We start from the raw sequence: 16,555 nt of genomic DNA, 5'->3' as shown, positions 1-16,555 counted from the left end.
CAAACTCCAGGAGATGGAGAAGGACAGGGAAGCCTGGTGTGCTGCTGCCCATGGGCTCACAAACAGTCAGACACAATTTAGCAGTTGAGCATTGTGATCAAAGATACATTGTATTTATTCTTTTCGTAATTTTTATGAATTAAAAAGTTCCGTATAATTTTCTATATTCACAATGCTGTGTATCTATCAATACCATCTACATATAAATCTTTTTAATCAGATCCAATATAACCTCTGTATGCATTAAGTCGTTATCCACTTTCCCTCTTGCCTCCTGGCTTTGGTAATTTCTATTTCCAGTTTCTGTGAGTTACCCTATTCTATGTACTTTAAGCCAGTAGAATCATACAATATTTGTCTTTTTGTGCCCGCCTTATTTCACTAACTATAAAAATTTTTTGTATTATTTGGGCCATCCATTTGGTAGCATATTTCAATCCTTAACTCATTTTTATGGCTGAATAGTATTTCATTCTGACTATATATCATATTTTATTTATCCATTATTCTCATGATGGTCTTCGGGTTGTTTCTATCATTTGAGTACTAATAGCATACTGTGAACATTAGAGTACAGATTTCTGTATGGTACGATAATGATGATAAATAATATTGTGCATCTTTAAAATATCATTAATTGTAACAACACAAAGTACAATGGCAGCCCACTCCAGTATTCTTGCCTGGAGAATCCCATGGATGGAGGAGCCTGGTAGGCTGCAGTCCATGGGGTCGCTGGGAGTCGGAGACGACTGAGCGACTTCCCTTTCACTTTTCTCTTTCATGCATTGGAGAAGGAAATGGCAACCCACTCCAGTGTTCTTGCCTGGAAAATCCTAGGGACGGTGGAGCCTGGTGGGCTGCCGTCTATAGGGTCGCACAGAATCGGACACGACTGAAGCAACTTAGCAGCAGCAGCAGCAAAGTGTGAATCTTAGGTGAACTATGGATTTTTAATTACTAAAAATATATTATCTCACTAATTGTAATAAATGTACCACACATATGTTATCTGTGAGTAACATTTGCTAGCTGAAACTGAAGTGATGGGATATAGGAATTTTCTATATTATCTGTACAACTTTTTTGTCAATGTAACCCTGTTCTAAATAAAGTCTAATGATTTAAAGAAATTTTGAAACATGGCTTTAGGGAGGAACATATCACTACTAATGTTAAAAATTTAGCTAATGTCCAAACCACAGCTAGAGAACATCTTCACTCTTAAACATGAACCAGATGTTGAATTTAAAATGCATATTTCCTTCCACAGTTAAAACAGTACCAACTGATATAATAAGTTTCAATTTGAACACATGAAATTAAAGAAGAACATTGTTGAATATTTCAGTTTTTTCTTAAATGTGAGGCACTGAACATACTACAATAATTATTCTTGAGTGAACTTAATGAGAAATTTCCACAGTACCTTCAACTGGGTCAGTTATAGGGTGCACCCTATTTTGTGGCCAAAAACAAACTCTCTTCACCCAGCTGGAAGCTGATGTCCTTGGCCTCTCAGGGATGTTTCTTCTCGCCTTCCGGATGCGACATCCTGTGAAATGCATTATAATGGTGAGAGCTGTTGAGCAATATTGAGGCTCGGTTATATATCAATATATCAAGCTGTTGACATCTTGCTGGCAGAAGAGCACACGGGAACTAATGATCATTGACCGCCAGTTCAATCCTCGCTCCCCTTCCTCACTAGAGGCCTAGCAGGGCCTCCTGAATCCAAGGCGGACTTAGGAAGATCCGTGGTTTGATGTGCACTGAAAACACCCAACAGACTGGCTGTGCAGACAAACATCTCTATTTAACTGAGACCTAGAAGCTCAGCAGAGCATGGTGACCATGCCTGATGGACCGGATTCAAATCCTGTTTAGGAGAAGCAGGTAGTTGGGAAAGATATATGGATCCCTCTTTGCCACAGCTCCCTGCTCTGAGTTGGAGAAATGTTAATATGGCCTTTTTTTAGTATTATTAGGCCAAGAATGATTAAATACAGGTAAAATATTAGAAAAATAAAGGAGGGACTTCCCTGGCAATCCAGTGGTTAAGAATCTGCCTTGCAATTCAGGGGACAGGGGTTTGGTTTCTGGTCGGCAAACTCTGGTCCCACATGTCTCGGAGCAACTCAGCCCACATGTTGCCACTACTGAGCCCAAGCACCTCAATTAGAGAGTCAGTGCCCTGCAACGAAAGATCTGCATGATGCGACAAAGATCCCATGTGCCACAACTAAGACCCAATGCAGCCAAGTAAATAAATAGATAGACAAATAAATAAATAGAAAAGTAAAGCACTGTGCTTCATAAGTGCTCTGTAAGTGTTCAACCTTGAATGATGGCAAGAATAAGGTGCACCTTCAGTAGTGGCTGAAAGCAGAGAGGGCATTTTGATGGCTCCAGTAAGTGTGGATGGAAGCTTACTCTTCAGCTTTTTCACAGAGACAAGGCTTTATAGCTCATGGAGAGTATCTATTATCGTCTCCTCTGATACCCAGCGCTGTTGGGGAGAAAGGGGGGCAAAGTAGGGGCTCTAACCCATATGTTACATTAGAAGGTGTTGAAATTTAGAGAGATCAAGTGACTTTCCAAGAGTCACACAGTGATAAATAGTAGATCTGGGACAGGACTGTAGTTGGTTCCCTGAGGACACAGATGCCTGCACCCCTGAGACCTGTGCTGAACCCCTGAATGAGCTGGCCCCCAACTCAAATTCCCCTCCCCTAGTTTTCTGTGGATGAGTGATGCCCTGGAGAAGATGTCTGAGCCCCAAAAGAGCTCAAATCCTCCTCCTACCACTCGTCTTTATATTTCAGTTCCTGATCCAAAATACATGTTTCTTCTGAGCAAAGCCCCCAGGAAGACCACAGGGTTCCAACCCTGTCCATCCTCCCAAGCCTCTTCACACACTCAACCATCTCACAGACAGCCATCCCCTTGCTGAGTGATCAGTGGTCTGTTTGGCCACCAAGTTGGCTCAGAGCTCAGAACCTTCTAAACCAAAGGCCACATGATGGCTCTACCAAGAATTAGCTTCCCTTTAATTTGACCAAGTCTGGATGAGCAGTTAATGGAGGTGGCCCTCTGTGCTGGGCTTTGGTGGCTTAATTAAGTCTGTGACGCTCAAAGTCTCAGAGCTGATCTGAACACTGATTTGAGCAGCCTGGTCCAAGTGCTAACTAAGAATGGGCAGGAGCTGGAGTCTTCCCTCACTAAAATTCTGACTCTATCAACTCCTCATAATGCTCTAGACCCTGTAGTGAAAACAACCGAGCCTCATATTCCCTTTGAAAATCATCGCCATACTCAAAGCCTGGAGACCACACCCCAAGAGTCTCCTTGAGGATCAACAAACAGACTGTCCTTCCTACAGTGACCAAATGTTTATCCTACTAACCCAATAGCACTGCCCTGTCTTACCAAACTCCCTGGCAACAGCCAAACAGTGATCCTGCTCACATCAACCCATGGAAATCCCACCAGTAAATCCCAGTGTCTTTCCTTTTTAAAAGTCCCTGGATTTACACTGCTAGTACTTGTAGATTTGGGCAGCTGCATTTAGAAGAGTTGAGCTGTAATTCCCTTTTCCTGCAATGTCTGTTGTTGGGGAGATATCATGGTTCTCCTGGTTCAGTTCTTTCCATCTGTTCTCTGGTGTGCTTGTTCTTGCGTGCTTAGTCACTCAGTCACGTCGAACTCTTGAGACTCAGTAGACTAACCTTCCAGGCCCCTCTGTCCATGGGATTCTCCCGGCAACAATACTGGAGTGGGTTGCCATTTCCTTCTCCAGGGGATTTTCCCAACCCAGGAATCGAACCCAGGTCTCCTGCATTGTAGGCAGACTCCTTACCGAATGAGCTACAAAGGAAGCCCATCCTCTGGCAGAGTGTGTACAAAACGGGCACTAGGAAACTGTACCTTTTTCTAAACTTAGAAAGATATTTAAGACACCCAAATTTTGACAGAAGAATCAAAAATAAAATTTAAGGAATAAAACAAACTATAAAATGATTTGTAACTCTGTAGCTAAATTAGAGTGATGGAAATGAAAAAAAAAAAATGAGGAAGATACATCAGTAAAAGTTAACCAGCACATTTGAAGGAACAGCCTTCAGAAGATCAATAGGAACCTACCTCCAAAACAACAGCTCAGATTACCCATTTTAAAACTCTCAGGGTTGAAGGTGAGCCCTTTTCCCTTCCACCATACATGAACCTCTCAGTTCAAAAACTGGCACTTGGCACAGAATGCAGAATGTGTATTATCACATTACTGTGGCGACAGTACATCACAGAACTTTCAGAGTGAACTGGACTCTGCACAGGATGAGACCAACTGCTACTGTCCAGAAAGTGTGTTTCTATGGACAAGTTTGGCTTTTCAGAGTAAACATTTTATTTCAAAAGTTGAATCTCAGGCTCACACATTTCTCTCTGATTAAGAAAATAATTTATATGAGAAACCAAATGTAGTTGATAGTGAACATTTCAGGATGAGGAGGGACAAAGCTAACACACTGAGAATAAAAAGGGATTCTATTCTTGATTAGAATATCAATATCGACTTGTTACTGATCACAAGTTTGTGTTCTCAACACACAGTGAGGCCAAACAATACCAAAGCATCAGAAGCCTGGAACAGAGAAAGCCTTCCTTCAGGGCCACACAAGGAAAAAAGACAAACAAAAAAACAAAAAACCCTGAGCTCCCAGAAAGCTTTCAGCAAAGCCCTTTTCTGGGAAAGCTGAGGGAGTGGCCTGGTTACTTCTAGGGTCAGAGTCTTTGTTCTTGAGGTCAGGTCATGGTCAGGTCAGGATGTTCCTGTAAACCAAATGCTACTATCAGTTCTGACAAGAAAGTGTCATGTCCCGGGCACCACACTCTACTTCTGGGTCCAGGCCCAGGCCAGGAGGAGGGGGTCCTGGGAGGGCAGGTTATCCTGTCGGGGTTCAGGAGGACACCCACCCAGCACCCAGTCTGGGTCCTCCCACCCGTGCCTAGCCCTGGCTGAGGGGGCAGGTCTCAGCTGGCAGCAGCCTCAGATCCAGGTCCCAAACCCCACCCAACCTTCATCCCTGAGGGACCCTGGCACCCAGGACCCAGCCAGGCCTCAGGCTTTTCATTTAAACTGCAGAGATGCACTTGTAGCAAATACCAATCGGGTTAATCCCCAGTTCACAACAATTACCCTCTTTGAGAGAGGTCCCAACAACAGAGGCAAACCTGAACTAATGATGTGTAAGATCCTTGCACACCAACCCTAACCTTCTGCCACCTCCTGGGGGTGGACAACCGATCAACACTGGACCAAGTGTGGAAACGTGAATGGAGAGACAGAAGCTGGTGAACTCTTACCTTAACAGCCAGGGTCATATCCTCCAGCTGCCCAGGACTCTGGGGACCATGCCTGTATCGACCTCTGCAGGTTATAGTTCATGGAGGCGGGGACTGGGGAGAGGTTCGCTGCTTTGTGTTGGGAAGATCCCCTGGAGAAAGGAAAGGCTACCCACTCCCGCATTCTGGCCTGGAGAGTGCCACGGACTGTATAGTCCATGGGGTCGCAAAGAGTCGGACACGACTGAGCGACTTTCACTTTCACTTCCGCTCCTTTGTGGCCTGGATCTGGCCTGTGGACACCCATGGCGAGGGCTCTGGGGCTCTGTGGGACACAGTCCACAAACTGTCCTGGGCCCCAATCTCACCCACCTGCCCTGAGGCCTGAGGGCCTGGATAGCACATGGAGAAGGCCTCTGTCCCACACTCACCACACTCGGGTGAGGACTGCTGACTGGTTGCCCATTGGTGGAGCATGAGCTCTAACCCTAGTCTAAGGGTCCCGCTAAAGGTCTTACAATATTGACTGTGTGCCCACCCCACCTCAGTACAGTCTCCACCCATTTCTACTCTTCCTGAGTCCCCAGCCTTCCCTAGAGGAAATAAAGAGTAAGATTTAACCTTATAAACAAAGTTAAGTTTTTCATGTCTAATGTATCCAGTTGTACTCTTTATTTGGAGCCCTGTAAATTCTTCTGGCAAAAATGAATGTTTTTGTCTTGTGTTGCAAGCATGTTTTCAATTTATCATTATCTTTAGTTTTTATTTTTGTTTATTTGTCTCTGTCTGTGCTGGGTCTTCCTTGTCGTGTGTCTTCTCTCTAGCTGTCCTGAGTGGGGGCTGGTCTCTTGTTGGGGAGCACAGGCTCTAGGCTCACAGGCTTCAGTAGCTGTAACTCGCAGGCTCTAGAGCCCTGGGGCAGTGGCTGTGGTGCACAGGCTTAGTTCTCAGCGGCATGTGGGATCTTCCCAGACCAGGAATCAGACCCATGTGCCCTGCATTGGCAGGCAGATTCTTAACCACTGGGCCACAAAGGAAGTCCCATCACTGTCTTTTTATTATGATTACTTTTACTTATATCATGAAGACATTTATTTTCCAAAACATCAGTAACTTAAATATTTTTGTTATTTTGGCTGTGAGAAGGAAAAGGAGAAGGATGTTATATGACTAACATTCTTATTAAGGGCTAAGTATTCCTTTAAAATATTTTAATAAATAGGAAAATAAAAGCAGGTGTTTCAAGACAAACTTTTCTATTAAACAATTCTGAATATTTCTAAAGATGTTTGTCAAAATGGACTAATTAATTCTTTAGGATAATGATAGACATTTTCCCCCAGAAGTGATATAGAGTAGAAATATCCTGATACAGTCATAAATGGAACTGAGTAGTTTGTAAAGCACATGTGGTAATTTATGTCTCAAAAAGCTTAGAACATTTTGGAAGTGATGATGATTGTACATCAATGATTAAGTCATTTTAACAGATTTCATTTACAATGTGTCTATTCATCAGATAATGAACTTGTAGTTGTTTTCTGAGAAAAGAGGGTCACATTCAATTAACGTTAGTTAAAGAACTTTAAAGGACTTTATGATTAAATTTGTTATGTCCTATTAATGATTTCAATGGTGGAGAATTCACTGAGTTTTAATATACCTCCAATTTGCCAAGTAGATTTGTATTTCTTTGACCAAACAACATGTTGGACTTTTTGAAAATTTTCCTATAGTTGATTCAAGAACCATTTATAAATGTTGGTGAATATTTATAATAATTAAAAGGGGTAAATTATGTAAAAGTAGGAGACCAAGTTAGAGAATATCACTCTGTTAAGTACATAGTACCTCGAACATCCTAACTAAATTCTGCTGACTATAAGTAGTGTGAGCTATTATTGTTATGGACTGAATCTTTGTGTCCCCACATAAATTCATACGTTGAAACCCTAACCTCCAGTGGGAGGGTCCCAGGAGGTGGGGCCTTTGGGAGGTAATTAGGTCATGAGGGTGGAATCCCATGACATTACCATCTTTCTAAAAAGAGGAATAGAGCTAGTCCTTTCTCTCTTTCTGCCACAAGAAGATAAATGAGAAGGTGGCAAAATCTACGTAAGAACACATTCACCAGAGCCTGACCTTGCTGCCTCCTGACCTTGACTCTCAACCTTTAGACTATGAGAAACAAATAATTCTTGTATAAGCACCCTCATCCAAGGTGTTCTGTTACTGCACCTCTAACTGACTGAAGCACCTATCATTATGGATTTTGAGAGTAAGATTTTTCTTTAGCTATTGAGTTAATAGAAAGGAGCCACAGATCCTCCCAAAATCATTGCAGTGGACAGAGTAAATGGGTAAGAACAGCTTTATTCAAGACATTGTGATAAAGGTCTAGACTATTGCAAGGAGAAAGATTGCACTCAACTCCCCTGAAACAAGTGGCTGGGGGGAGGGGGATTTGTAAACACTGAGGGAGCTGATGAGAAGATAATACAGGTTCAGCCTCAAGGTTTTCATCTGTGCTTAGTCATCGACACTTGTGGAAATGAAGCTTCCACCTTTCCACACAGACTGGGATAAAGGGACCCATTTTTCAGATTATCACTTTTAGGAAGGTGGGCTGGCAGGTTCTCAAGAAAAACATTCCTGGGTTATAAAACGTTCACATATCATCATGGTAGAGAGGAATTGGCACACCTTCCAAAGTAGATGGTTAAAGAATAAGGAGATCAAGAAAAAGTGTCTGGTATAAATTGGGAGATTGCGGTTGATATTTACACACTGTTATATACAAAGTTGATAATTAATAAGGATCACCTATATAACACAGCGGAGAAGGCAATGGCACCCCACTCCAGTGCTCTTGCCTGGAAAATCCCATGGACGGAGGAGCCTGGTAGGCTGCACTCCATGGGGTCGCAGAGTCGAACACGACTGAGCGACTTCACTTTCACTTTTCCCTTTCATGCACTGGAGAAGGAAACGGCAACCCACTCCAGTGTTCTTGCCTGGAGAATCCCAGGGAGGGGGAGCCTGGTGGGCTGCCGTCTATGGGGTTGCACAGAGTGGGACATGACTGAAGAGACTTAGCAGCAGCAGCATATAACGCAGAGAACTCTATTCAAAACTCTATATGCTGTGCTTAGTCTCTCAGTGTTGTCCAGCTCTTTGTGACCCCACAGGCTGTAGTCCATCAGGCTCCTCTGTCAATACTCTATAATTGATACATATATAAAAAGAGTCTAAAATGAGTGTATATATGTAACTGATTCACTTTGCTGTGCAGCAGAATCTAACACAACATTGTAAAGCAACTATGCTCCAAGACAAGTTAGTTTTTAAAAATGTCTGAAGTTTAGACATGCTGTGGGGACTGTTGAGGCCTTTTTGGTAAAGTCCTAGTTCTTGTTTATTAATACTTGACAGCAAGGCAAAAATAAACAAAATAAAATTTGTTGATCTAGACATGCACTGCTAATCATTTTACATTGTGGTTTATTCATGAAAAACTTCTGAATTAATGAAGCAATAAAAATTATCCCTCAGCATTCTCCTTAATACTTTTTCATTAATACATACTTTACAATTCTACATTTTAATGAGGAACAAATATGATAATGACAACAAATCGAAACTTCTGTATGTTTTGCTCTATGATAATTCCAGTATATATCATAATGACTATTCTTGTAGTGGTAACAATGTGAGGGGCTAGATATAACATGGAGTCTTGCCAGACTTCTATCAGCTTGGGATCCCGCTGAGACACCCAGACCCCTGAACACATACAGATACATGCTTATTCCTATTTGCAAGCATATTAGCCAGGATAAAGTTGAAGAAACTTATTAAAATACAGTTTATGGTTGTAATTCAGTCACTAAGTCATGTCTGACTCTTTGCGACTCCATGGACTGCAGCACGCCAGGTTTCCTAGTCCTTCACAGTTTATGGTATTTGTATCATAATTAAATCCATTTGTGAGTACCTGGCATCACTTATTTCTCGTTGAAAATATCTCTTATATAATAGAGTTTGCTAGATGTGAGAGTGTAATTTAAAAAGTCTTGATCTTACTTTGAAATCTAAAACAGAGTAGTCACTGTGTGACAATGTTATTATTCAGTAGCTAAGTCATATCCAGCTCTTTGCAACCCTATGGACTGCAATATGCCTGACTTCCCTGTCCTTCACTATTTCCCGGAGTTTGCTCAAATTCATGTCCATTGAGTCGGGGATGCCATCCAACCATCTCATCCTCTGCTGTTTCCTTCTCCTTTTGGTCGAGGGGAATCACTTTATTAAAGATTCCACCAGAATCAAGAGGGTAATAGAGGTACAGTTCACAAATGGGAAATAGGTATTTAAACACAAGGAGGCAATGGGAGAAGGAATTGGGCAGACAAAATCTTAATCTGTTGGTTGGAATCATTTTCGTGTTAAGGATGACTTTGTAAAGAATAAAAATGCTCAGATATGTGAGGTTTAAAGAGACCCTAGTAGTTAATCTTTGAAATGTAAGGGGAAAGACAGATGGATAAAGTAGTTCAGGCAGAGGGAACTCTGCAAGTTGAGGCACAAAGTTAAAAGACAAAATTTTGTGAAAGTCATGGGTGTGCCTTATGAAGGGAGGAGGGACCACGATTAAAATGTGCTTCAAGCGGGAGATGGCATTAGATTACCATTCTGGAGGAATATCGATGGATTTGAGAGAGATTTCTTGGAAGATGATTTCTTCTCTAAGCAACCTAGACACTAAGCATAATCACTCCATCCTCCCCTCACCGTGACCCCTGCATTTTGACTCTTTTACATTTATGCATACTACATCATCCATAAAAGTACTCTTTATGGGTTTACCATAACACCTGTATCTAATGTAGTAATTGCCATCACATTTTGACCCCTTAATGTGGTTTATTTTTCTTCATAGTCCCTATGAAGAATTCAGTCATTTTATAATGCATGTTCGTTTGCTTATCTGCTTGTCAGTATTTCCTGCAATTCTTTTGAAAACAAGATTTAACCCCTTTGTTCATTGCTAGATCCCTGCTAACAGCACTGCTACACATCGCTTAAATCACACTGTCTCAAACAATGCAATCAGAGGCTGCCTCGCAAAAGATGGGTATTAAGATTCATTGAGGGATGACAACTCGTCACCACCAGTGGCTGGTAAGAAGCAGCTGCACCGCCTACAAGACCACTCCGTCTCCTGCCTGGAAGAACTCTTCATAGTCATCAGCGCTGGTGGAAGCTGACTCTGACTTTCTGATCACTTGCACTGTGCCCTTACCTCCTGCCAGCACAGCATCGGTTGGTTCACTGTTTCATTTGGTACATGAAAGCCATTCACTGAAATTGCTTTCCGTCCCTACTATTCTGTAGATAGAGTGAGTATGGAAGGAACCCAGGGATGGTTTGTGAGCGGGTCCTCTCTGCTTAGAGCACCAGTTCTTCCCTGGGCAGGAGGCAGATGTGGGGACACCCAGCAGCCCTTCACTGCAGCCCAGAGACTGGCAACTAATCAATACAGTGTTAGGCATCTTGAAAACAAGGCAATGACATCTTTTGCCAGTATTTCATATGGAAAATTGCTTTTGAAAAGCTTTTCTAACATCAGCACGTTTTCAGGAATGCCTCCCTCAGTTGTCAAGTGTGCCTGCCTTCCATACTAAGCTCCCTCTTCCTTTGTAGCCTTCAGGATCGTTATTATGGACCTTTATTTCAGTCCCTAACATTGCTGTTTCAGAGGCAATGTGCATTCATGGTTAGACTCATAGTATTAGAAGCCAAGTAAAGGCATATCAAAGTATAAGTTTTCAGAGTAGTTTTGAGACTCCTTACTAAAAGAATAATCATGGTTCTTCAAGAAAGCTGCCTCTTTCCTCTCTTGCATCAATAATTGCTTATAATCAGAACTTATTTTATGAGTTCTATGGCTTAAAAATCATATGATTCTTACTGCTGCATGTAAAAAATACTTTCTTAGAGCAAAAAATTCATCATTCATCATGAATATTGTGACTTTTAATTCTATGAATATCGGTTGCCTCTAATAAGGTGAGTTTCACTCATTTGGAATAGGGTGTTTAACTAACATTCACTTATATTGTAGAGCATGTTAAAATGCTTGTCATGGATGGTGGTCTCTACATTTCGTACCCCTCAGCATTTTAAGAGATTCTCAGGATTGTGTGCTCCAATGTTCAAAGATTTTTTATTTTTTTTTAATTCTAATATCATTGCCAAGTCTAATTTGATTGAAATAATAGTTCATTTTTAAAATGCCATACTGTCTTATCCTCAAGTTAAAATATTATCAAGTCTTCCAACAAAATATAGATAATTTCCTTTCATAATTATTGCCAATTAGGTCATCAGGGAAATATTCTGCTAAGGAAAATAATCATGTTTTAGGATTCAACTATTCAAATATAAAACCCAACACAGTGAAATAAGTGAAGTCTAAACTGGATCACTTTTACTTTTATAGAATTTTACATTAATGACACATACTTTTTATAAGTTTTGCTGCAGTAATATTCCACTCTACATTTTTAATAGATTGCATTCCTTAACTACTTTAGTCAGACTCAGTTGTAATGTCCTTAATGAAATGATAAAGTTTTTCAGGAATATAAAACAGGAATCTACTCTGACTCTTTTCTTATGCACTTTTGCATTAATGCATTGAAAATGCTTCAAATATGATGAAAAGTAATGTCCTCCTTCATAATGTTACCAGGTATTTTTGAAACATTCTAGCACCTTATATTGAACTTCACCATAAATTACACCTTTAGGTTAGCAATTGTCATTAAAGAATATTGAATTGGTTGAAATAAATCATGTTACATAGTAGCAGTCCACAGCCTCAGGAGAAGCATTTGTCATGCATTTATGGAGATGCATCCCATGGGGTAAGGTGTAATCATACGCATTTTAGGGGATTAGGCAAGCAGATGTGGATACTGTACTTCATAATACACACATGAATAATGGCTGGAATTTCCAAGTTCTAATGAAGTGTGTGATATTCTTTTTACAAGTATTAACTCCCTGGCTTCAATTCCCAACTGCATTCACAAAATTTCTGACATTCAAAATCACACAATGGAATATTACTCAGCTATAAAATAGAATGCATTTGAGTCAGTCCTAATGAGGTAGATGAATCTAGAGCCTATTATACAGAGTGAAGGAAGTCAGAAAGAGAAAGACAAATATTGCATATTAACACATGCGTATGGAATCTGGAAGCAACAGTTAGAACCCTGTATGGAATGACTGATTGGTTCAAGATTGAGGAAGGTGTACAATAGGTCTGTCCACTGTCACTCTGTTTTTTTAATCTATACCCTGAGCACATCCTGAGAAATGCCAGGCTGGAGGAGTTACAAGCTGGAATCAAGATAGGCAGGAGAAATACCCAACAACCTCAGATATGCAGATGACACCTCTCTAAGGGCACAAAGTGAAGAGAAACTAAAGAACCTCTTGATGAGGGTGAAGAAGAGTGGAAGAGATGGCTTAAAAATAAATATTAAAAAAAAAACCAACTAAGATCATGGCATCCAGCCCCATTACTTCATGGCAAATAGAAGGGGAAAAGGTGGAAGTAAGTGACAGGTTTCCTCTTCATGGGTTCTAAAATCACTGTGGATGGTAAACACAGCCATGAAATCAGAAAATGATTGCCTCTTGGCAGGAAAGCTATGACAAACCTAGACAGTGTATTGAAAAGCAGAAACATTACTCTGCCAACAAAGGTCCATACAGTCAAGGCTATGATCTTCCCAGTAGTCCCATATGGTTGTGAGAACTGGACCATAAAGAAGGCAGAAAGCCAAAGAATTAATGCCTTCGAACTCCCGAAAGTCCCTTGAACAGCAAAGAGATCAAACCAATCAACCTTAAAGGAAATCAATTCTGAATACTCATTTGAAAGGACTGATGCTGAAGCTGAAGCTCCAGTATTTTTTTGGTCATCTGATGCAAACAGACAACTCACTGGAAAAGTCCCTGATGCTGGGAAAGATTGAAGATAGACGGAGAAGAGGATGTCAGAGGATGAGATAGCTGGGTTGTATCACCGATGCAATGGACATGAACTTGGGCAAACTTCAGGAGTTTCAGGTGAGGAACAGAGAGACCTGGAGTGCTGCAGTGCATGGGGTCGCAAAGAGTGAGATACAACTGGGTGACTGAGCAACAACATGGAATCTAGAAAGATAGTACTGATGAAACTATTTGCAGAGCAGCAGTGGAGATACACACATAGAGAACAGACTTGTGGACACAGCTGGGGAAAGAGAGGGTGGGACTAACTGGCAGAATAGCATGGAAATATATATATTACCATATGCAAAATAGATAGCAAGTGACAAAGGGAGCTCAATCCAGTGCTCAGTGACAACCTAGAGGGCTGGGGTGGGGAGGGAGATGGGAGGGGGCTTCAGGAGGGAGAGGACATGTGTACACTTGTGGCTGATTCATGTTGATGGATGACAGAAACCAACACAAGGTTGTAAAGCAGTTATCCTCCAAATTAAAAAAAAATCTAGAAAAAAATACATTTGATTCATGGCAGCTTTAGATGTGCGTGTGTTTTAAAATTAATTTAGTTACTTGGCTGTGCTGGATCTTAGTTGCAGCATGTGGGATCTAGTTCCCTGACCAAGGATGGAACCCCAGGCCCCCTGCATTGGAGCATGGAGTTTAGTTACTGGACCACCAAGGAAGTCCTGAGAAGGGACAGCTTTATTCTTTCTGTGCTGTCTGTTGAGGATGCCTGATTTTGTTGCAACATAAGATTTCATAAGAACAGAAAATCAATATTATGTTGACTCTGTGTTTTGCCAGTGACTCAGGCCACTGTTCTTCTCCTGCCATTGATGGTGCCTTGGTCTATGTCAGTGTACATTCTAAATCAGCCTAGCTGTGGCTTAACTGCGATGACATTTGCCTGGATCCATCCTCTTCATGGGATGCTCCTCTTTTCCACCTTTCAACTCTTCCCTTGCCATTTGAAGACAAAAAGGTATCTATCTCATCTGACACTGTCATAAATTATGGTTTGTATCTCTTATCTTCACCTTAGACAAGATCTCTTCTTTCCTTTATACCTCTGTGATTGTTAACAGTGAATTCATTTGTTTACAAATTTATCAAAAAGTATTAAACCCCAATTTTGTATCAGCACTCTTAACTTCATCTATGTGTTTCTACCTCATAGTGTCTTTACATTCCTATTAGCAGATGCTGTGGCTTCTTTAGCTTTCAGACTTATCCCCTCCCCTCCCATTCCCACCAACCTTCAAACATCCAACATTGTATCTGACTTTTACAAATCATTAAGTAACCATTTATATTTGGCATGTATAAACAGGTGAAAGAATGTTGAGTTTCATCAAGGAAATAATACTAATGGGAAGCAGTGGAATGCAGAAATTTGTTTCAAAATGTTGATGCTTGCAGAGCATTCAAGTGTAACTTGATAGATTAATGTTTTTAAAAAAATCTGCAAGAAGTTGACTTCTGCCACAACCACAGGTGCTTAGAAGAGGTCTTCAAGTTCCACAGCAAAATGGTGCTGGGCTGACACTTTGATTTTGGACTTCGAAGACACCAAGCAGAGAATCCAGTAATGGACTGTCTCAACTTCTGATCTGCACAGCCCTGAAACAGCACCTGGGAGTTGCTATAAATTACCAAGTGTGTGGATGTTTGTTATTCAGCAATAAAAACTACCATGCCACACATGCACAGAGGGGCAGTAAAAGAAGGGAAGAGAGAAAGAAAAAGAGAAGGAGGGAAAAGGAGAAAGAGAGAGATTTAAATAGCAAGAAGGGACTACAATTCCTCCTGCTTCTACTCAGGACAACTCTCCCTCAGAGTGAGCGTGTGGTGGAAGACACAACAGCACTTCTTTCCAGTGTCCTAGTTTGTCCACAGCTTTCACAGAATGAACTTCATGCATTACTGAGACTGATCTTTTCTTTCAGAAAAGCCATTTTCTATTAAATATAGCTGTAAACTCCATCCAATAGCCTCATCTCATGTTCAAACAAAGACATACTTATCTGTATCAATATTAGAGGAAAATAGGATTGAGCTGGGTTGATGAAGAAATGCATATAATTAATGTGAGGCAGGAGTATAAACATGTATTCAGTTTAGGTGATTTAATAAACTATCAAAATCATTTTACTTAAACATTTTCAGTGCTTTATAAACTGAGCGTGTATCTATTTCTTGAATGAGAGCTACCTTGGTTCCTAGGTCTTATTACTATTATGAATTCAATAGAGAAAGGAGGTTCTAGTTAATTAAAATAATTTAATTTTACAGGATTTATGAAGTGGGAAAATATGTTGTCATTTTTTGTGTGCAGAAACACTCGTAAAATAAGTTTCTGTGGGACTTTCCTATTGGTCCACTGGTTAAGACTTCACGCTTCCAATGAAGGGTGTGTGGGTTCCCTCCCTGGTCTGGGGACTAAGATCTCACATGTCACGTGGCAAAAAAAAAAAAGAAAGAAATAGTATTGTGATCTGAGTTAGTTTAAAAGGAGATAACTGGAGAAGAGAATGGCAACCCACTGCAGTGTTCTTGCCTAGAAAAACCCCATGAACAGGGGAGCCTGGCTGGCTATAGTCCATGGGTTCGTAAAGAGTTGGACAAGACATAGCAACTAAACCACCATCACCAAAAGAGATAAATAAAAAGTGGCAACAAATTGATAAAATAATCCATAAGTACTGGCTATGCATGCAACAATTCTATCAGTTCAGTTCAGTCACTCAGTCGTGTCCGACTCTTTGCGACCCCATGAACCGCAGCACGCCAGTCCTCCCTGTCCGTCAACAACACCCAGAGTTTACCCAGACTCATGTCCATTGAGTCAGTGATGCCATCCAACCATCTCATTCTCTGTCATCCCTTTCTCCTCCTGCCTTCAATCTTTCCCAGCATCAGGGTCTTTTCAAATAAGTCAGCTCTTTGCACCAGGTGGCCAAAGTATTGGAGTGTCAGCTTCAAAATCAGTCCTTCCAATGAACACCCAGGACTAATCTCCTTTAGGATGGAGTGGTTGGATCTCCTTGCAGTCCAAAGGAATCTCAAGAGTCTTCTCTGACACCACAGTGCAAAAGCATCAATTCTTCAGCACTCAGCTTTCTTTATAGTCCAACTCTCACATCCA

General features: G+C 41.1%; 1 protein-coding gene across 9 annotated transcripts in view; it reads right to left on the bottom strand.

Annotated features, from left to right (window-relative positions):
• The window catches only part of LOC145506672 (uncharacterized), a 252,988-nt gene extending 248,753 nt beyond the window's left edge, over window positions 1–4,235 (bottom strand). For all 9 annotated transcript variants that reach the window (XM_081491914.1, XM_081491915.1, XM_081491921.1 and 6 more), the window contains exons 1-2: window positions 4,144–4,235; window positions 1,430–1,555 (exon numbers count right to left, since the gene is read on the bottom strand). In XM_081491914.1, coding sequence (XP_081348040.1) covers window positions 1,430–1,555; window positions 4,144–4,171 — 154 coding nt within the window. In that variant the 5' untranslated portion in view covers window positions 4,172–4,235. The remainder of the gene's footprint in view (window positions 1–1,429; window positions 1,556–4,143) is intronic.
• Between the last annotated feature and the right edge of the window lie 12,320 nt (window positions 4,236–16,555).

Source organism: Giraffa tippelskirchi, chromosome 5, assembly GCF_054371585.1.
Source record: "Giraffa tippelskirchi isolate mGirTip1 chromosome 5, T2T-mGirTip1v1.2.pri, whole genome shotgun sequence".
Lineage (NCBI taxonomy): Eukaryota > Metazoa > Chordata > Mammalia > Artiodactyla > Giraffidae > Giraffa > Giraffa tippelskirchi.
The sequence above is the reverse complement of the archived record's forward strand: the minus strand, read 5'-3'. Positions and strand labels throughout refer to the sequence as shown.